This window comes from Poecilia formosa, unplaced genomic scaffold, assembly GCF_000485575.1.
Source record: "Poecilia formosa unplaced genomic scaffold, Poecilia_formosa-5.1.2 Scaffold415, whole genome shotgun sequence".
NCBI classification, from domain to species: domain Eukaryota; kingdom Metazoa; phylum Chordata; class Actinopteri; order Cyprinodontiformes; family Poeciliidae; genus Poecilia; species Poecilia formosa.
In genome coordinates, this window is record NW_006800354.1 from 403,541 (window position 1) to 425,017 (window position 21,477).

The 21,477-nt window shown below is 42.4% G+C and overlaps 2 protein-coding genes across 8 annotated transcripts; one reads left to right on the plus strand and one right to left on the minus strand.

Moving 5' to 3' along the window:
* The first annotated feature begins 364 nt into the window (after positions 1-364).
* On the plus strand, positions 365-6,362 carry serbp1a (SERPINE1 mRNA binding protein 1a). 7 transcript variants are annotated; one of them, XM_007576755.2, is made up of 9 exons: positions 365-744; positions 2,035-2,218; positions 3,222-3,362; positions 3,496-3,567; positions 3,680-3,754; positions 3,866-4,037; positions 4,984-5,031; positions 5,150-5,353; positions 5,441-6,362. In XM_007576755.2, exons 1-9 carry the CDS (start codon positions 486-488, stop codon positions 5,495-5,497), a joined length of 1,212 nt encoding a protein of 403 aa, XP_007576817.1. In that variant the 5' UTR covers positions 365-485; the 3' UTR covers positions 5,498-6,362. The 7 variants fall into 7 exon arrangements, with proteins under 7 accessions (XP_007576817.1, XP_016518839.1, XP_016518838.1 ...); XM_016663353.1 differs by having other exon boundaries at positions 3,499-3,567; XM_016663352.1 differs by having other exon boundaries at positions 366-744; positions 4,987-5,031.
* Positions 6,363-9,306: 2,944 nt separating this feature from the next.
* Positions 9,307-20,563, minus strand: il12rb2 (interleukin 12 receptor, beta 2a). Its single transcript, XM_007576760.2, has 16 exons — positions 20,387-20,563; positions 19,988-20,117; positions 18,412-18,678; positions 17,875-17,998; positions 17,612-17,781; positions 17,229-17,374; positions 16,073-16,217; positions 14,656-14,726; positions 13,035-13,239; positions 12,753-12,929; positions 11,748-11,849; positions 11,477-11,623; positions 10,935-11,066; positions 10,611-10,707; positions 10,322-10,409; positions 9,307-10,228 (listed from the first exon to the last, which is right to left on the minus strand). Exons 2-16 carry the CDS (start codon positions 20,049-20,051, stop codon positions 9,767-9,769), a joined length of 2,397 nt encoding a protein of 798 aa, XP_007576822.1. The 5' UTR covers positions 20,052-20,117; positions 20,387-20,563; the 3' UTR covers positions 9,307-9,766.
* Positions 20,564-21,477: the final 914 nt, after the last annotated feature.

Sequence of the window (21,477 nt, forward strand, 5' to 3'; positions counted from 1 at the left end):
ATAAATAATTAGGCCCAACTAATTTCCTGTCCTTTTAAAAAACAAATTAACCCCTAATATTAAGATATTTCTTCCTCTGTGGTCTTCAATTATATTAAAGAACTAGCAGGTCATCTTGCTAATGTAAGTTTTAAAATTGACAAACTGCGGAGTAAAGCACTCCTGACAACTAAATAGTTTTTCCTAAAAGTCAAAACAACAACAGAGTGCAGACCGGGGCGACCATGCTTTCCTTTGCAAAGCATTCAAAGAATTTGCATTGTGGGTAATTGAGTTTTTCTTTCATCTACTCCCTAGCTGCTATCATGGCTACGGGTTTCCACGGAAACTACACAACCCACCCGCGCAAAACCCCGAGGTCCCGGATGTCTACCGTGCCGGAAGAGAAGAAGGTCCTTTCCCAGCCATCTTGTGGCTTCATCTAGCGAAGTGCTCGCACCAAGCCTCGTAGAATCGGAGGAAAATCCTGCTGAAGGGGCGCCATCATGCCCGGACAAATGCAAGAAGGTTTTGGCTGTGCCATAACCAATCGGTTCGACCAGTTATTTGACGACGAGTCGGATCCGTTCGAGCTGCTGAAGCAAGCCGAAGTTAAGAAGAAGAAGGAGGCTGCAGCTCCTGGTGCCGCCAAGACTGCTGCGCAGGCTGCCAAGCAGCCCAAGAAGGAGTCCCAAAAAGACAGAAAGATCCCGCTGGCTGATAAGAAGGAGGAAACCCAGGCTCCAGTTCCTCTTAAGAAAGATGGTAATATTTAATGCACGTTTTGGGCTCCAATTAGTCAAAAGAGCAGCCTAGAAATTTAAGCTAACAGGCTAAGTTGCTCGGTTACCAGCTAGCCGTTATAACTGGGCTCAGTGACATGAGGTCGGCTTAACTCGTTATTTTAGTGCCTTAAGATGAGTGACATTTGCAGGAACAACGACTTTTACCCAAACTTAATTTACGACTGGAGACTCGAGGTTGCTGCGATACAAAGATAAACAGTTTGCGGCCCAGCTAGTTTTAGCTTTACACCCCCTAAAGGGCCTGGTTGAACAGAGAGCCTAACTAACAGCATGCTTCAGTTAAATCGTTAGCTCTGCTCAGGAGCCACTCGAAGCCAAACTACTTGTTGCTGCATACATCGGGAATCATTTAAAAATCGAACTATTATTGGTTAAAGCGAAAAAATAATCTCCGGAACATGTGAGAGGACGGTAACACGTGTAGAGAAGATAGGTGTGAGCTTCAGTTTGGGTTTTTGTTTTGGCGGATTTCTCTGCTGACATGCGGAGCTGTCCGCTCCTGCGGAGCTGAACCTCGTGGTTGTAGGGCGTGTTAAGGCACAACCTCCACACTCTTACTTCCTACTGGCGCACAATAAACACTCTGCACGCGGTCGATTTGCAACAAATCGCATACTCTACACGATTAATCGTTTTTGTATCAGCCGGTTTTTGCCCTGCGCTCAAAGTAAGTCGTGACTTTTAGGTGAAAAGGCGCTGGCTGCAAAGCGTAGACTGAATCAGATTAGAATTTTTTTTATGCGTAATTGAGGTTTCATCACATCGAGCTGACAAGTAGGATCATATTTATCTGCCTGAGAGAGAGGATGAGACAGGTGCATTGATGGTGGTTCCACCAGCTGCTGCTGCTGCGGTGTAGTGGAGCGGATCTATTTCTGGATCAGGCGATTTAGTCAATGGGAGGGACTTGTGTTACACTGGGCTGGTGGCTCTGACTCAAGTAGGGGAAAAAAAAAACTGGGTCACCAGTAATCCCAGTAGATCTGGCAAGGTAACTTTATCACAAATTGAAAGCAAATTATGAAACTCACATTAGGGCTGAGAAATAACCTTTCAGAGAAATCCTGAATCACTAACTTGCCAACAACCCCACCCACCCCCACGTTAATTGCAATTATTTGCTCCACTTGTGCAGAACAATGTTTCTTTTTCTTGTCTCCTGACTCAACGTTTGGTGTGGATACGGCGATGCTGCAGGTCATCTAATCACTTTTTATTTTGTATTTTTTATTATTATTTAAATTCCTAGGTGCTGGCATGAAGAGAATGGGCAGAAAACCAGAGGGCGAAGGCTCCAGACCTCAGGGCGGACAGGGAGACGGACGGCCACCCGCAGACAGACGACCCGTGGACAGGCGGCCGCCCCGCCGCTTCGAGCGGCCTGCCGGCGAAACCGCAGAGAAACCCGAGGGCGGCGAGTTCTCCGTGGAGAAGTGAGTTTGGACTGATAACATACCAGCATGAACCATAACTAGAGGGAGTCCAAAAACTGATGCTTCAGTTACAGTATTTTCTTTATTTCTTTTCAGCTAATTACATAAAAGTTTTATTAGTTATCTTTATTCTTAAAAATAGCATAACAGTCATAGACATAAGTAACATTTTCAGTTTGAAATGGTGCTTATTAAATCCTACCCCAGTTGTCTCACCTAAATATGTCCAACATTATGCATATTTACACAACTGTGGTTTTAAAATGCATGCTATATATTTATATATTTTCAAAAGCCCAATAAATCAGAACTTCACGTCGCTGTGTCTGAAATTCATAAAATAGATGATCAGATTGTAGACCATTAGTTTGTTTTCTTTTTACCCTTTTTAATAACTGCATCAAAACTACAAACTCCATCTATAAATGCGACATTTTTTAAAGTTTATTACAGATCAGAAGAAGGTTAGGGAAATGTGCTCTGATGCATATAAATAAATAAACAAATGGGTTTAATCTTGTAGTTCTTAGATTTTCTGTAGGTTTTATAACTACAGCTTCTCACAAGGAACTGGTTTTATCTCTCTTAGAAAAAAAAATAATCTTCAAATCAGATCTTAGTAAAAACCAAAACATATCAGTGAGGAAAAGCTTAGTTTCTTCTATGCTTTTTTTGTTTTTGTTTGCTGAAAGTAGTAAAGACATGAAAAAGAGCTTATTTAGCATTTAGCTGCTGAATTATGAAGCAGATGAACTGCTGGATATTTTATTAAAGACTGCAGGAGCAGGTGTTGGAGTCCAACATAATTTATCATTTAAAGTTGTTCCTGTCGAGATAAGACAGTGAAAGACATGAACATTTAGAAAACTTAGATCCGTAGCAGATAAGAAGCAAAATGTTATTTCCACAAAACTAAATATTGAAGGCAAGTTTAAATACAAATCTCCATAATTACTTGCTTTCTCTTCAAATTGTTGACTGTGTTTTTTTCCCTCCTCCTCAGGCCCGTTGGTGATAGGCCAATGAGGGGTCGTGGCGGCGGCAGGGGAGGTCGCGGCGGAAGAGGCCGTGGCATGGGCCGCAGCGACGGATTCGACTCCAGAGGAAAACGGGAATTCGACAGACACAGTGGCAGCGACCGATCGTAAGTGTTCCTTTGACTCCCCTCATGGTCTGAATGAAACCCAAATCATTTGTGCTCAAGATGTTTGTGCTCATGTTGCGCGTGTGTCTTTATCACGATTGATGTTTCGGGGGGGATTTCTTTCCCTCTCCAGTAGTCTGAAAGGTGAGGACAAGCGTGGTGGGAGTGGATCTCACAACTGGGGCACAGTTAAAGATGAACTGAAGTGAGTGCTTTGAAAAGACGGATACAAAAACTTTACGTGTTTCTAGTTTCTAAGGAAGCCGGAGCCGTGACAATGCAGGACATTGAGTTTTTTTCTCCCGTTTTCTCTGCAGTGAGCTCGACCAGTCTAACGTCACCGAGGAGAACCCAGAGGGAGAGGAGCATCCACCCGCCGACTCTGAGAACAAGTAAGTTGTTGTTCCGATGAAGGAAGACAATGTGGAACGAAAGACACCGATGCTAAACATGTCGACGCTAAACATGCCCATGCTAACATTGCTTTGTGTTTGTGTGTGTTGAAGGGAGAATGAGGTTGAAGAACAGAAGGAAGAAGGGCCTAAGGAGATGACTCTGGACGAATGGAAGGCCATGCAGGACAAAGAGCGGGCCAAGGTCGAGTTCAACATCCGCAAGGCCAACGAGGGCGCTGACTGGAACAAAGGATTTGTGCTGCACAAGTCCAAGGCCGAGGTGAGGCGTTTCCCACAGCTCCTAAAGCCCCACCTCACATTTTAACAGAGGCAAATACTGTTTGTGTTTCTGAAGTCGTTATAAGGATCCTGGCTCGACTTGAAAACTAAACTGCAAACATGATCCAATTAATTTTACTTGAAACTAAATGCAATGCTGCTGATTAGCGCTGTAGTTAGGTTATGTGTACTATTTATTTTTAGCTTAATGGTCAATAAATGTAATAGTTTTTATGAAACATTCATAGTATGAACAAGATTATTTCTATTCACTATTCTGTTATGACACTAAGACAAGTAAACAAGCTGACATTAGATGGTTTATTGCTACAAAACAGATGAGAGGAGGTGAAATTGGGCTTCAGGAAAATCTTGAAATGCCAAAGTGTTTAGCAGGAAGAAGAGTTCATTGTCGGTTTGGGTGACAGGAACGTAGTTTTATCACAATATTTCGTGGTAATATGATAACGGTAAAAATGACCATAAGAAATATTACTTCTCTTTTAGGTAACTGTGACAGCAATCATATCCTCACAAGCACAAATAATGTTCTTGAATTTGTGATGCCTCTTCCCTAGGACACCAGTCACATAAAGAAGTGTGATTTGTATCACTAAACTGCACACAGTAATGACATTTAATCATAATTTCTAATTTATTGATATTTATCAGTACTTTAATTTAACAAACTGTGGAAAAAATGGTAAAACTAGCAGCCCTGACAATACAGACAGTTTTGGGGAGTTTTAAACATCAATTGAAATTTATGACAATAAATCAGATTTCTGATCAGACTAAGAAGTTTGTCATGATAAATAATACAATAAATATGCTTCCCTAATGTGCCGTCGCTGTGCATATTAGACTAGCTGTCAAATGTCTCTAACATTTTAGTACACGCTTATGTTTTTCTGTTGTGATGATTATATTCTGAACTTCTCTTAAAGCAGGACAAGAAAGGTGACCTGCCTGAGCTTGACATCGATGATTCCAAGGTAAAATGTTACCCGTTGCATGCAGCGGCTCAATCTAAACCTGTGTGCAGACGGGGTTAGGACTGCGAGAGCGCGCTTCTAATTAATAAAACGCTCTTCGTTTTTTTCTGTAATTCAGGGCGACGAGGAGCACCACTTCCGGAAACCAGCAAACGACATCACGTCCCAGCTGGAGATAAACTTCGGAGACCTTGGCCGTCCTGGCCGCGGGCGCGGAGGACCCCGCGGCGGCCGGGGAGGCCGCGGGCGCGGAGGGGAACGCGGCGAGCGTGGTGAGCGTGGCGAGCCCACCAGGCCGGCACGCGGAGGAAGGACTGACAGGGTAAATAATCCAGAGCAATGCTGCTGCTTGTTAGCCGTTTAGCAAATTCCCATCCTAACCGTGTCCTCCGTTCGCTCTCGCTTGCAGTCATCTACGTCTGTGCCGAACGTGGACGACCCAGAGGCCTTCCCAGCCCTGGCTTAAGCTGCGGCTGTTAAAACCCCTCAGGCCTTCAGGAGCCTCCTGAGCACCTCCACTACGAGGCTTGCATGTTCCTGGATCCTTCAGCAAAGTCAAATGATGGCGAAGACTGTCATAGCTATGACACTCTGTGAGGACTGAGTTTTATTCAATAAAAACAAAACAAAGATGGAAAAAAAAACAAAAAGAAATTAACAAAAAAAAACACATAAAAACAAAAGGACTTCTTGCTACTCTGGAGCAACTTATTGGTAGAGGTTTTGTACTTTGAAACAAAGTAGCAGGGATGTTTTCATACAGTATTTTTTTCAGAGGTTATGCATCGTCCATTAATAAAGTTTTGTAATTGCTGCTTGAAAATATGCATTTTGAAATGTAAGCATAAGGATATATTTTGGCGTGGTGAGTGCTGTTGCTTGTTTGCTTTAAAGCGGGCGCCGCCGGAGCTCCATCACGAGCTCCGCCTCACCTGGCCGATTTCAGAAGTTACAGCTCCACTCATTGAGATTTATGGGTTTATTCCCCCCACCCCCCCATTCCTTTAGCACTGAGATATTGTTTTATATTTTATAGAGGAGGTCTATTCTTGTATGATCTTCAGCCTGTAAATCAACTATTTTCATAAATTCTTTCAGAGACTGTATTTCACATGGTGCACATAAAAAGGAAAAGAGAAAAGAAAAAACTGGTATTTGAAAGAGATGCTGCCTACATTGGAAATGTATGTGGAAAGGCACGCAATCTGGACTTTTCATTTTATTTTTTACTGAAATGTTCTTAAAAGCTTTTTTTTTTTTTTTTTCTGGTGGAACACATTGGAAACGCGTCCCAAATTTAAATCCCGGTTCAGTTCAATTGAAGAAAAAAAAAAAAGGCTGTGTCCATGCGTTTTGGATTTGCTCGTATCGGAAGGATAATCTTCAGACGTCTCTTCCTCCCACGCTCATTTAATCTTAGGTCATCATCAGCCACGTGCAAATCAGTCGCTGCCTTCCTCTTAGTTCTGAGTGACGAGGAGAGGCGTTTCTTTCGTTTCCTCCCCAACAGCTGAGACGCGACCGGAGACCGCTGGAAAAGCTCCGACCCTTTGTCGTTTACACACTCCGCTCAGCGTTATAAGCTCTGCTCGGCCTCGGGTTTCTTTCGGTCTGCGCTGAATGTTTTTCCTCTGCTGTTGACTTGCTCTGTAGTTTCCACGATGGCGCCACTGCATAATTGCTCTGAATGAAATACAGTTGTCCATAGTGTGGAACAACTGAATTGCTCTACAAATGTGTGAATTCCAGCCCTGCTATTAGACCTCTGTCGGTAAATAAAGGTGGTCAACAAAAAGCTCTTGTCCTGTCGTCGTCGGGGGTTACGAACTGTTGCTCTAGAAATGTTTGCAAATGTTCAGACCGATTTTAATACACCTGCTTCCTGATGAGATTTACCTGAGTATTTTTAAGTTAGGAGTGAAGAACGCTCATTTGTTTTTTATACAGTCTCCTGCAATTTTGAGGTAAAAAAAAGAAAGACTTTTACACATTGGCAACCACTTCATTAGTACCATCAACGGTTTAGGCTTCAGACTTTTTATCTTGTGCTGTTTTAATTATTAGCTGGTTGCATTTCAATCAATCAACTATACTGATGGTTAAAAGGGATTATTGATCCTATAGGTAGCTTTGCTGCCAAAATGGAATTTTGACAAATACAAAATATGACTAAAAGTGAAACTTTGTGCTCAAAATATTAAAAGCCACATTAATAAAATAAAACAGTACCTCAGCACACATGGGCAAGATTAAGATAAATATGTAAATTTTTTTGGCTTTGAAAATTTAAAATATAATTCAAAATCAAACTTCATGTTTTCCAGAGTTTCTTCCCTTTAATTTGGACAAAATATTGTTTAATCTATCGAGTTTCAATCTCACTAAACAGAGCCTCTAACATTCTAATAAAACCTTGAATGACCTCCAGAAATAAAAAATGTTACAAGCACCTCTGGCATGTTGGAAGAAGAAAGTGAAATATCTACATGGTATTTGTCCAGCGTCTTCAACTCAAGCTATCAAAACTTTCGCTGTTTTTGCTCAGATCAGTTTTAAATGCGGCGCCTACCTGGGGCCCCTGGGCTGGAACCAGTTTTGGGGGGGAGGGGCTAGTAGAAGAAGCTTTCTTCTACTAATGAAAATTACAACGCAGTAATATGTAATCCTAGACATGAATTGGTGCACGGGAGGTTTAATAAGTCTGCCTGGTCACTAGCTCCATGTTGTTGTCCCCCAAAAAATGACTATCTTCTTAATTTTCAAATATTTTATTGTTTATGTTAATAGAAATCCCCAAATTTTAATACATTTCACTTGATGTAGGCCTATACGTTTATAAGTTTTATGGAATTCTTATAATATGTAACCCCATATAAGATTATTATTTTTTTTTTTGCATTCATTACACACAAAAAAATGTCTTTGGGGCCTCCAAAAAACTGAAGCCCTGGGCAACTGCCCCTGTCAGCTCTTTTACAGGGGCAGTGAGAAACATTATTTAATTGAGGACAAGCGTCAGAATGCTACACTTTTACAAGCCAGTTTTTCCAGCAACGTGCTAGTTATGTCACATCCCAGTTCTGTTCTCAGTAATATCGTGATTTAGGAGGGCGTGGGGGATTTGACAGCTTCACTTCATGTCTTGTTATTTTAAGATGTTTCACCGTCCATTCAAAAGCCTGTTTCAGTTCTAAACATGGGTTGGAAACATCACGCCTGTAAGTTACACTCACAAGAATGAGCCACATGAGTCACTGAACCTACATGTTTGGGTCGTTGTCACTTAAAACCCCCAAAATGCCGACACGTGATTTGATTTGGCTGCATTACGCACAGTATTTTGAAGACTGGTACTTTCCTTTTCTACAATCTGAGCTTAGGCTGAGGAAGTTTAGACCTGGACAGAGTTGTAATAAAGTTGTTCTTCTTCTGCTCTGCTGCTGTTCCTTGTGGCTGACTCAGTTGTAGTAAAAAGCACCTGAACAGGTATTTCTTGTGGAGAAGTGATGAAGTCAAGTCCATTGAGTAGAACCGCTTCCTCGGGTTGTGTCACTTTTTTTTTTTTTTTTTCCAGTGGGAAACGTGGGAAGTTTGTGTCTCAGCGACATGTTGCATTGTCAAGCTGCCGTCATAAGTAGTAAACTAGGCCTGAAGGGATCATAATGAAGTGTGGATGTGGCACATTAACTTCTAACAGAGCATTGATGACTGTACTTTTGCGAGTATAAGGGCAAACAAACTGGAGTCTTTGTCTATTAAGAAGGATGTCATCATGACTCAAACGGTTTTGGTCAAACTGACCTAAGTTGCCCAAATACACGTTTTTATGTTGATGTGAAACTCTGCTTTTTTACATTACAAAAATCATACCAAAAAGTTTTGGTCTGGCTTTCTAGTGCAAATATCTTAAATACAATTGAAATAATGACGAAACTAACTTGCATGTAACTTTTCAGTACAATATGGGAGCTTTTTTGAAGTCAATAATTCCTAATAGTAATGGAAAAGTATTACCTATTAGTGAAATAATTAACTTTTTTTTTATCAGTATTTCTTGTGATTTAGTTCTGTTTTATTTCAAGTGTATCCAAGATATTTCTACTAGAAGTTACACTTAGAGTACTTTGTGTTTTTGCAGTGTGTGTGTGTGTGTGTGTGTGTGTGTGTGTGTGTGTGTGTGTGTGTGTGTGTGTGTGTGTGTGTGCGTTATACTCAGCTCTGAAACCTGCATGAAAATCTTGAAAACTTCCAAAAGTTTTACTGTGCTCACAATCATTTTAGTCAGACAAAGGATTCGGTTTTAATTTGATCAAATTTGCATCCACATTGAGGTAGAGTGAAGAGCGTAGCAATTAATATACAGCAGTATTTAAAAAAAACAAAACTTGGACTTTTTTAAATAGAAGACATCTGCTCATGTAACAGGAAGAATAGGTATAGATCCCAAAATTCATGGTGGACGATGATGCTGTTACGATACCGTCTCCTATGAAGAGAAGTCAAATCTGCCTTTTAGAGATTAAACCTTAGTAAAATTCCTCGTCTCTTTCTTTTAGTTCTGCTTAGTGTGTCCATAGACGTTCCATTGGAAAACAATTGTAATGCCTGAGAGGATTTCTGCTGAACTGAAGCTTGGCTTGCAGAGAGACAGTTCTTCATGATTTCTAAAAGCAAAGGAGGTAGTTCATGCACGTCTCGGCTGAGAGTTCAGTTTGAAAAGGCTCGGCGGATCACTCTAAACGTTCTGAAAGAAGTCGCCGCAGTCGATTTTCACTGCGTCCAAGGTCAGCTTCCCTCCAAACCCCACGGGCTCCATGAGGATGCTGAGGCTGGGGAAAAACTGCATCCCTGGAAACTCCTCCTCGTCCTCCTGGTCGTAGTTGTCCAGATTGTCCTGCCCGTGGGACGAGATGTAGTCGATGGTCGTGTTCGTGTCCAGGGAGGTCTGCGTGTGGCCGGAGCTGTCCGAGTCGTGCGAGAGGCTTTTGATGTAGGTAGTCAGAGGAGGATAGAGCAGGGCCGACAGCTCGGTCTCTTGGCCCTCGCCGCTCTCGGGAGGGAACGCCAAGCGGTCGCTCTTGGGCGAGGAGGAGTCCCCCATCCGCCTGCACAGCTCCTCCACGTCCACCAGGATGGTCTCTTCTTCTGGGTCAGTGAAACTGGAGTTGTGAGACGGGAGATGCAGGTTCATCTTGCCCTGAACGGAGAGAAGGAGGACGAAGAGGGTCAAATCGGAACTGTGGCGGGTTCGACCAGCGGTTGATCCGTTAAAGTTTTGCTACATTTTTACCTTCTCTTTGGTGCACTCTTTTGCCCACTTGCTGTTTGCAGGGTCTGGCACAACATCAGGCATCAGGCACTGGAAAATCTCTTTGAACCTGAGATATGGAAAACTGTTAACCAGCAGTTAATCATCCCCCACCCCACCCCCCCCCAATTTAGATTTAAAGTATTCTCTACATCCGGCTAATTTTAAGGTTTTGGAGAGACCTTTCCAGAGTGCTGACTGGGGTTTCATTGAAACTCTTTGGATGAACCTAGAGCTGACAAAGTGGCTGGAAAACATATCACAAACATACCTGTGCTTTACTACTGAGCTCTTCCACAGAAACAGAGTAAACAGCACCGTCACGGTGACGAACACACACATCAGCACAGTGGAGAGATGGTCGTCTTCTGCAAAAGCAGCAGGATGACATGTTACACCACGCGCCAATCAAATCAGCAAGAAGAGTCACAGCTGTCAGCACAGCCAGTTTAACGATCAGACGATGCAAATGGCAGATATGAAGATGCTCAAACTTTTCAGTGCAAGACTATGTTAATGGAATAAAAGCTGAATTTATCGTAATGTGTTGCACGTCTTCGCAAGAGGTGCCGGTAAATGTTGAAAATCTGCTTACCCTCGATGTAGAACTTGATCTTCTGACCGGTAGGACCTTCTCCTTTCGAAGTCGAAGCGCTCATCCACAAGCTGTAGGAATCAGGAGGAAGACCTTCGATGGGATACGATGTCTGCGATGCTTCTGCTGAGTCTGGTCGGGACAAAAGGAGGCATTCACCGTGAAACTATTCATGCGTCTGTCAGCCAAAAACCAACATTTTGTTTCAGTTTTTCTGCAGCTGAATGCTGGAATCTCATTTTAGTAACACTTCCCTGCCTGATGGACTTAAAAAAAAGTTAAAATGACTTAAGATTCTAATAATCATGAATAGGAAGCGGTTATTAAATTAACATGGCTGGCAGCAGCGTTCTGACGAGCTTTGGCACCGCAGTGTTTTTAACCCCAACCACATCCTCTTCACATGGCAAAACAAGACGCCAAGTGTTTACTGGATAGCTGCGTCTGCTTTCGTCGTGAGCATTAAAGTGAAGCAAAACGATTAAAGTGGCACAACGCAGCACGACTGCTTTAGTGAGACTTTACAATTAAATTGTTCTTACAACGCGTCTGGACTCCGTGGCTGTTCTCCAGGTAGATGGTGAACTTTGTGATGCATCCCCTGCGCTGCACCCTGCGAAGCTGCGTCCAAGACACCGTCACCTTGTTTCTCTCCACCTTTTCTTGGGCCGACGGACCAATTTCTGGAGCTGCAAGCGACACAGAAGAGCCGCACAGCGATGTCGATTAGGTCAAAATTACACGACATGAAATATGTGTGACCATTTCGACTAAGATCTTAAGCTTAGTCGAAGTTACGCCGTCAAGCCCTACCTGCTTCCAACGTGGCGATCCCTTTAAAGCTGGTCCTGCTGACGGAGCTCTGGTTGTAGAAAACATACACCGCTCCTTCATAGCACTCCCATGGATTAATATCTGCAAATGTAAAAAAAAAAAAAAAAAAAAAATATATATATATATATACTTAGCATCTATTAAGAAAAACATATGAATATGAAGCTCAACATGGAGTGAAAAGGCTGCACAGTAACAACAATCAGGCTAACATCACAAAAAATTGCTGGTTGAGTCAAGCTGAGACTTTCAAACCTGAGAAAATATCAAATGTCAAGAATGGCTATGGTAGCATCATTCTGAGGGCCTGTTTTGTTGCCAGCAGCACCGCTGCGTTGCACAGAGAGAATGAAATATTGAAGAAAAGGGACTGTCTTCAACATTTCACGCTTGCTTTAAAGCAGGGCTGTCCAAAGTGAGGCCCGGGGGCCGTCTGTGGCCTTTTGAATGACTCTGTGCACCATTTGGCTGCAATGTTGAAAGAAAATGTATAATTTAAATAATTAACCAGGCTTCAGCATTCATCTTAATCTCGAAAGAAATAGCCCACGACCAACCTCCCAAAATTAGGAAACAGCAAGCCTTTCTTTTTAACAGCAACACTCTTTGTATGGTTTGGATCTGCAATGATTTCCTTCTTGTGCAAAAGTCTCTTTTGTTTGTTTCATTAAATTATTATACATTTAGTTCACTATCGAGCAGATACGATAAAATAAAAAATCTTTTTCAAGCTCAAAAGAAGACACCGCTGATTCAAATCAACAGGTAGATGGTGAAAACATCAGCTGGGTGTGCCAACAGGACATTTACTCCAGACACACATCAGAACTGGTTTGGAAAGGAGAAGGCAGGCTAACATTAACATTTTGGACCCGAAGTTCATTGACAATTTTGTGGCTTATGTCAAGCATTTCAACTATTCTGGAAACATCCAGCCTGAACCTAACCGGTACGATCTTTTGCAACTTGGCTCTAACTTTTCACCTGTGAGGGTGACGACGATTTCATTTCCTTCCAGTCTGGCCCATCTGAGCTCGTCCAACACGTGACCCTCCGGGTACCACTCCACCACGTAGTGGGTGGGTGCAGTTTCAGCTTTTCTCCAGGAGATGGCGACAGTGTGGTTCTCCGCTGTTACTTGAACGTCAAGAATCGGTTTGGCTAAAAACACACATACACGCACACAAACACGCACACACGTATGTATGTGATAAAAGTGAAGCTCCAGTTTCAGAACCACCAGATGAAGATCAGACAAGGTTTTACCTGTTGTGTGACGCGTTGTCATGGTTGCAGGAGGCGACGAGCCTTTAGAGTTCACTGCCTGCACCGTCACTGCGCAGTCGGAGCAGAACGGGACAGAGTGGTTCTTCACGTCTGCGCTGACGTTCGTGACGACCGTCAGGTTGCTGCTGTTCACTCTGATGGTGTACTGAACGATGCTCCCTCTGCAGACGGATATGCTGGACTCCTGAAACGTTTGGAAAACATTAACTTTAACTCTGCAGGTGAATGCGTTCTTTGCCTCGGTGAGTGATTACTGTCGCCAAGGATTTACAGCCAAACCGCAAGATGAGTGTGTAAGACACATCATTTCTGTTCAGCTCCTCTTTTTCTTGTAAACTGAAACTGCGGTGCGTCTACTGTCAGGTTTCAGTTACCCCTGAGTGTGTCCTGAGTGTGTGTGCGTGCGTGTGTGTGTGTGTGTGTGTGTGTGTGTGTGTGTGTGACATTAAAACAGTCTAGGTGTGTGTTTTTTAACTGTATTTGGCAAAAGGGTGTTCATCTCTCTCTCTCTGTGTGTGAGGATGTCACAAGATGTGGTCAAGGTTTGACCTTTAGTCTGTGCAGAACAAAGCAGGGAAACAGAAAGAAAATGTTACTACGGTAACAACACCGTGATCATGCAGCAGTGCGAGAACAATGGAGTTGTGAGAATCCTCAAACTCATGAGGCTCCAGTGAAGTCTGACGTGGAAACAGGCTCCTCATCCAGAAAGTACACAGCTTCTGAACATGTTTTTTTCCCCCTGAGTTTTAAGTTTTATGAAGTAGCAGTAGTAAAACCAAAATAATCAAATACTCATATGAAAGTGTATGAATCTCTTAAGATTGGTGGCAATTTTTAAGGTTAAATTTCAATGTTTTCAGTGGCTTTCAATACATATTTTTTGGTATCTGGAAGCAATTTGTGTCGATATCGTACATCTGAATGTGGAAGTTTACTATTATTAGAAAAATGATGAAATATTACCATTGCTCTTCGCTGACCCAATTAGAATAAAGTCAAGGTTCTCCAATCAGTGAATGTCCACGTAAGCCGAAATGTGTGCAGAGATGTGTATCCACCTTTTGAGGTGGTTCTAAAATTGTTCACTCTGTGGGCGATAAATACATGTATGCCACAATATTTTATATTTATTTAATTTATAGAAAACAGTGACATACTTCCTGGTATTGGCTTATTTCTCTCTGTTCATCTCAATAATCAGCATTAAAGTTGGTTGTTGTGACAAAAAAAAAATGCAAAAACGTTTCAGAAGATATGGGAGTTTTTTTAAGGCTTTGCAGTGAAAAACATTAAAGAGCAATTTTATGCATGTGTGTGTGTTTCGCTGCCTAAAGCAAATTGTTGTCCTTGATAAAGATGTGTCATACCCAGAACTGGGTCAACCAAACTTCCTTTCTTAGGCTGAGATTTTTAGTTTTTCCTGTCGAGCTGCTGTCGTCCAGTGTTCAGTTCAAACTTACATTCAGTTATATCTGTGCAAACTATACTTTTTAAGGAGTTCAATAACTTATGTACACTATTTCAAAAATACTACTACTACTACTAATAATAATAATCAAAAAACATATTTAGAAAACAGGTAGTTTTCAACACTTACGTTCCAGTAGACTCTCATGGATCTGAAGTCGGGGCCTGCAGCGAGCCACACATCCAGATGTTGGGCAGGAGCTTTAAAACCAAACATTAAAAAGTTACTTTTTAACATCTTTGTTTTTTTTTATAGATACTGAATAAATGTTTCTCTTTAAACTTATGAACCTACAAGACGTTCTTTTGTCGTACATTCCTCGATAAGTTTCACTAGTTGGTGACGAAAAGCTCAGAAGTCTTTTTAATTAAACTGAAAAACCCTTCAGTCTGATGCTTTCAAAATCTACAGCTTATGACAATAAAACATGGATCGCACATCTGCTCTTGAGTCTGGTAATTTATTATGAATTATTTTTAGCAGGTGTTTGACTGTGCAGCAAAAACAGGAAGGGATATTTTTGCACAGACAGCAGTTGGCAGCTGTGTTTGACGCCCCTCCGCCCTGCGTTATGTTCAGCCGCGCTGTCTGCGTTCACATAGAAAAGACAGATTGTAAATGAGGAGGCCTTCCGACCTCAAAGCTCATCACAAAGAATGAACAGTCAAAGATACCAACGAAGACATGCATGATTTCTGTAACAGCGAATAAAGGGGGCAAGTAATTTTGAACATAGACTATAGATAAAATGAGAATTTTTTTTTTTTTTTAACAACAGAGCCTTTTGTACTTTCAGTGATGTTTTGGGAGAGCTTTGTCTTATTTCCAACCATAAGACAATAGTTTAGTTGGTGAAAATAACTATATATAAATCTCCTGGGGGTATGAATAATTTTGGCCTTAGCAGTGAAGAATCAAGGGGGAAAACGAAACAAAAAACGATGTAGAACAAAATGAACTGAGCCCCACAAGGTAAAAATCTGCACACGACCTTCCCGTCATCAATAAAAAAAGCAAGGCAGCACAAACCGGTGCAGCTGATGTTTTCGATAACATCTTTAGCGCTTGCTGTAAGTGGAAACTGATGACATGTCACTACTGCTTATTCATAGGTCATGCATTTTTATAGAGAGATATCCATATCTTCACACCATCAGAACTACAAAATACACTCCTGCATTTCTTGTAAGGCGTAGCTTTCCTCTTCACTGGCTTCCTTCACTCTCAACCGATGCAAGAGCGAGTGAAAACCAAATTTGCCCAAATCGACTCAATAAAATCTCAGCAGGGATATGGCGCACTGGTCGCCTTATCTGCACAGGCGGTTTTGTTCTCGAGATAAAACGCAAAAAAGGTTTCTCTTTTGGTCGTCGCCGTCGTCTTCATGGCATCAGTGAGTGGTGATCTGATAGCTGCCTCACAAACCCAGACTTTAGGAAGCACTGCTGCACTGTCTGATGGCCTATATTGATAAAGTCCCTGAGAGGTTAATTAGCCTGCAGACAGAACGAGCGGAGCTTTAAGTCAGTATTGGCCTCAGACTCACCCTCTTCTTCAGTCACGCTGGAGACTTCTGCGCTCCACGGGCTCCACAGGCCAGTGCTGAATCTGGACTGCACTCTGAAACTGTACACACTGCACGGCTCCAAAGAGGGGATGTGCTTGGCCTCGAATGAAGTCGTCAGTCCAACCTGCAGGTGATCAATGCACACAACGTATCTGATCAGCTGTTTGAGTTCAGATGCAAGATATTTCAACATTTTTCTTTTTTTTTTTTTTTTTTTTTTTTTTTTTTTAGGAAGGAAGTTCAGGAGATCCTTAAAACGGGGTTAGATTGTAAAACAACATCCTGTGATTTTTCTTTTGGAGAACTTTGAAACCCATTCCACAAAAAATATCTATACCCTGAAAATGCACACTGAAACATGGCAGTGGCAGCATCATGCTGGTACAGCTGGTCAGGGTTGATGTTCACGGCAATCTTGGAGAAAATAAAATCCTACTGGAGGGTGGAAAATACTTGAGGTTGGGGTGAAGGTTCATCTTCCAGGAAGGCAATAACTCCAGAGATACAGCCAGAGCCGCAATGCAATTGGTTATGTGAAAGTACATTTATGTTTTAGAATGGCCTAGTCAAAGTCAAATAGACAATCTTTGGCAAGGCTGGTCTCAATCCAGTTTAACTGAGCTTGAGTTGATAGCAACGTACCACCAAAGACTCGCAGCTTTAGCTGTTGTGGAAAAATACAAATGAACAATTTTTGAGTATAAAAAAAAAAGTTCCTCCCACTGAATAATTATGCACCACTTTGTGGTGATCTATCACTATCACATCTTTTTATCTCTTAATGTTTTTGTTTTTTTACTTGATGCAAAAAAAAAAAAAGCCTGAAATGGCTTGAATGTGCTTTTGATGGGCTTGTGTTGATGAACAGAACGCACAAAGGAGCCTGAAAGGTCAAAATTTCATCTTATTCCTGAGACAGGTGAGTCATCTCGAATTCACTTCTTCACACGTCGACCGAGAGACTCATATCTGCCTCCAACTCTGAATCAGCAGAAGCTCAGAGCAAGATGATCATTCAGCAGCCAAACATGTTCAAAGACCTTAAATTGCCTTTTGCAATTTCTGCGCCTCACTCAAAGCCCCCCGAAGGCTTTTCAGAGAGTCAAGGGTTAGGGGGGGAGTTAAAACTTCTTACAGAGTCTGGATAAGTTGTCCAGTTGCACTGCCGCTCGTCCCGGTACTGGATCTGCAGATGCGGAGTCCTCACAGGCTGTTCCACTTTGATGGTGCAGTTCCTGGAAGAGCACTCGACTTGATCAACAACGGGCGTCGATGGCATCACTGCTCGGATCAGAACAAAGTAATGGGACGTGTTACGATCAAAAAGTAATAGCAAGACTTACAGGATTGTGGTGCAAAGGGGTTTGAGGAATGAGTGATTGGAAACGATTGCTGGTGACCAGCTGCAAAAAGTCAACGATTTCTGGAAATAAAATGACTTTGAATTTCTCTTGACTGTACACGGCGTGATTCGTCTGCGTGGAGCCGAACCTTAACAACAAGCGTTCAAAGTCTTACCGATGTCACTGAGGTTGTAGCTGACGATGGAGGAATTTTCAGAACCCAGGGAGTTGTGGGCTTCAATCTGCACCGACATGAGCTGGACAGATCTGGGCAAAGTGAAATTGGCAGACGTGCCGGACACGCTCCACACCAGTCCTGTTTGGTTTCCACTCGCAGTTCCAACCCTGCAGCCCACACAGCAAAGTTTGAGTTCAAAAGCATCTGCACGGCTCTAACTTTTACAAGCAGAATAACGTGGGAAGAGAGCGCATGCTCACCGCACCACGAAGCGGTTGTTAAGGTAGGTGTCCCTTCCTCTGTCCCAGGAGCAATTCACTCTCCTGGTGTCATTTTTCAGGATCCTGTAGGTGCATGAGATGTTTTTGGGCTTATCTGGTGGGTCTGGACAGGAAAGGAGACAAAACATTGCTTGTGAATGTGCATCCTGCAGAACCGGATGCAGTCTTTAAAAAAAAAAAAAACACACAAATTTATGACTAATAGAATCATTTTTCTCTTTTTCAATGTTCCGTTGATCAAACCGTCTGGTTGCATGTGTGAAAACAAACAGCCACCCTACTGAACTGCGAGTCACCAAGCAACAAAGAGAAAGCAGAACAAGCTTTTTTTTTTGTTGTTTTTTACAAGTTACTAAAGTTAACCCCAGTTTAGGTCAGGAAAGCTTTATGTGAACATGTTCTGCGGTTCTTCCCAACAAAATTCAGTATAAACAGGAAACAAACTCAGTTGTGTCATCTGCAATAAAGCTGCTTCATAAGCAAACTCATCTCAGCCAAATAAAAAGTCCCACGTACATCCAGCCGTGATGTCCAGTCCACAGTCGTCCAGCGGCGGGTTGCAGTCAGACGTGCAGCTGTATGTCCTCTTCTCCGTAATGTTCTCCACCCTCAGGGATATGGTTGTGTCGTTGAGCCATTCGTATGGGGGTTTGGTGCGCCCGTCGATGTACATGGACCGGTGGGTCTTACATCCTGGGAAGAAGGTGCAGTACACCACGAAGCTGGAGCCTCGCTGCACCACGGCTCCGGCGCTGGACCACAGCACGCAGGACGTCTTCTCACCTGGAAGCAGGAAGGCTCGTTATTTCCCCGAGGACTCTGGAGGATGGACACACGTCCACGTTTTGGACACGTCAGGAAAACCCTGGCGAAATATTCACCTTCTACCTCACAGGCGCATCTCAAGGAATTTGAATGTCAACAGAAAGAGATTGATATTAACAACAATTTGATTGGAAAAGTGGCTTTGATTCCATTTTGATTGACTGTGCTCGGGATTTCTTTTGCATGAATTACTGCATTAATGCGGAGTGGCCTGAGGCTCTGCTCAGGAACCCCAAACCGCTCTGATGGCAGCTTTCAGCTCGTCTGCGCTGCTGGCTCTACAGTTTCACGTCTTTCCTCTTGACTAGTGGCAGGTGGGTTTTTGGTCTACGTTGCGCAGTGATACCAGGCTGTTCGAAAGCAGGTATTTGTACTTTTGTCAGTGCTGGAAAGTGTCACGTGCAGCTGGAAAATAAAAGCAGCATCTCCATGAAGCTCGTCAGAAGAGGAAAGGGATCAACATTTTCCCAATAGACAGCGCTAATTCTGGACTTAATAAAAAAAGATTTTAAAAAAACCCCAAAAAAAACCTGAAGTTGGTAACTTCTTTCTCTCCGCTCTCTCTTGCCACACTTTGGGGTTCTTGATTTTTAAATGAAATGCTAAATTTACTTTATTTAGAAAAGAAAAATCCACTTAGCCCATGCAACAATATTTCACATCTTGTTCTGGAGTGACCTAACGCAAGAAGCGTGACAATTTCCTGCACGTCATCGATGCGTCTGTGTTTGGTGGTGTTAATAGAGCAGTTGTCTTGAAATTGGGAAAGTCTGTCTTCCTTCAGTCACATATTGATGTGCCCCTGTGCAAGGCACCAAGTCCCAGGGTGTTTGTGTGTGTGAAATGTGCCTCAACTCTGACTCCAAACATAGAGTACCTCTCAAACTAGATGGGATTGATGCAATTTCCGTTTACGGTGATTTTCCCTGTTTTTTCTGTACCATTTTTTTTCTTCTTCCACTAAACTTTCCATCAATAGGAACAGACATCTTTCATTCACAATGACCTTTTGTGGCTTGGCCTCCTTGTGGAAGTGTCAATAGCTGTCTAAAAGGTAACTCAGCAATCTTCCCCAATGAGGACTGAGGAGGCCACAATCTTTCTACATTAAAACTCAAATTACAAATGTAAAAGTTTGAACCATAACTTTAAGAGAACGTTTTAGATAAGTGTAATATATATATATATATTATTATTTTTTTTAATTTATTGAGATGAGACGCCCCAGACAGTTATGTTATGTTAACCATGAGTATATGGGGTTTACCTGCGCACTGCTGCACGACCAGCAAGGCAACCGCGACGACCGTAACAGACCATGAGAGGAACATCGTCGACGTAAGTCACCAGAAACGGCATATATGAGTCTCACATCGCCGCCAATGCTGTTAGTTCCTCTTAAAAACACATAGCAGAAAAGAGAACAAAAATTAAAAAAAATAAAAATAAATAAAATTAAAAAAAAAAACGGCGCACAAAGTTATTTATGGCACGAATGATTCTAAACATTTGAGGGAAATTAAAGTTATGGAAACCACTTAGATTTGAAAGGATTACATTCTAATTGTGTACTTATGATTTATGTTGAATCATAAATACAGCGACAGTGTTATGTTAAAAGAAGGGAGCGATAAACGGAGGGGTGGGATCCGTCCCTAAAACTCACCAGCGACTCGCATCCCAGCGTCCCGGCCACGTTCAGCGCCTCTCTGAGCGGGTTGAGGTTTTTATCCGTGATCGCTTCTGTTTCCACGCATCTTCTTCACTCAGAGCGGCTTCACCGCGGGGAGACTGCGCGCTGCCTCTGCTGAAGTGACGAACTTCAGCCAAATGCAGTGTGTGTGTGTGTGTGTGTGTGTGTGTGTCACAGTTCATCAGTGACGACACACTCTGAGCACACCCAGCCTGAACATCGACAACACTTCATAAAACTATTCCGCAAATAGGAATGGGCTGGTGTTCCTCCACAGTTAACTAGATATTTAGAGATTTAGAGGGATTTTTTTTCTCCACATTTTTGGATAGTTTAACTTTCAACTTTTAATAAGTTAAATAGTCATTTGAAAACTCCAGTTTTTGCTTCTACTCTATCGTTTTATTCACGTTTTTGTAGTATTTACTGAAATAATTATTACTAAATTGTTAACATTTTTGTTTTATGATCTGATACACTGCGTGTATTTCTGCGAGTTATTCAGGCAGCTAAAGTGGTTCACATTCTTTCTTAGCATTTCTATTTACTTAACATTTTTTCAGTGTATCAAACCTGCGTTCTCACATTTTCCACCTAGCCCATGTCTGTGGCTTTCACAAACACATGCCCATGTGGTGCAGTCTGGGACTTTCCCTCAAAATCTGCACCACAGCTACACAACCGTACTTCAGAACCTGAGGTCAATTGAAAAGCAAGATCAGGGATCAAACTTCTACATGGAGTGAAGTGTGCGGACTCCATTTGTCGGTTACCCTGGTGAAAATGTGAGGAGGAACTGAGACGACTCTCAGGAAGAGATAAAAACGTGTACAGTGCTGCAAGTGGTGCTTGTTTGAGTAGGACTGAAGGTTCAGGGACCCGTCACCGTATTAACCATGAGCCACGGGGACGGGGGGAAGTCCCAACTGACTTCTACCTGAGTGTGTTTTGAAATAATTTCCCTCTCTGTGCCACTTCATTGATCACTAAACACAGGGGCCACCAACACACACACACACACACACACACACACAGAGGTCACACCCCAGTATAAAAGTGACAGT

Coding starts and splice junctions, on each gene's coding strand:
- serbp1a (XM_007576755.2), top strand. CDS start 486: ATGCCCGGACAAATGCAAGAAGGTTTTGGCTGTGCCATAACCAATCGG. Junction 745..2,034: donor AGTTCCTCTTAAGAAAGATG/GTAATATTTAAT, acceptor TTAAATTCCTAG/GTGCTGGCATGAAGAGAATG. Junction 3,568..3,679: donor ACAGTTAAAGATGAACTGAA/GTGAGTGCTTTG, acceptor TTTTCTCTGCAG/TGAGCTCGACCAGTCTAACG.
- il12rb2 (XM_007576760.2), bottom strand. CDS start 20,051: ATGTTCCTCTCATGGTCTGTTACGGTCGTCGCGGTTGCCTTGCTGGTC. Junction 11,850..12,752: donor AATCGTCGTCACCCTCACAG/GTGAAAAGTTAG, acceptor TTACATTTGCAG/ATATTAATCCATGGGAGTGC. Junction 10,708..10,934: donor GATCAAGTTCTACATCGAGG/GTAAGCAGATTT, acceptor CTGCTTTTGCAG/AAGACGACCATCTCTCCACT.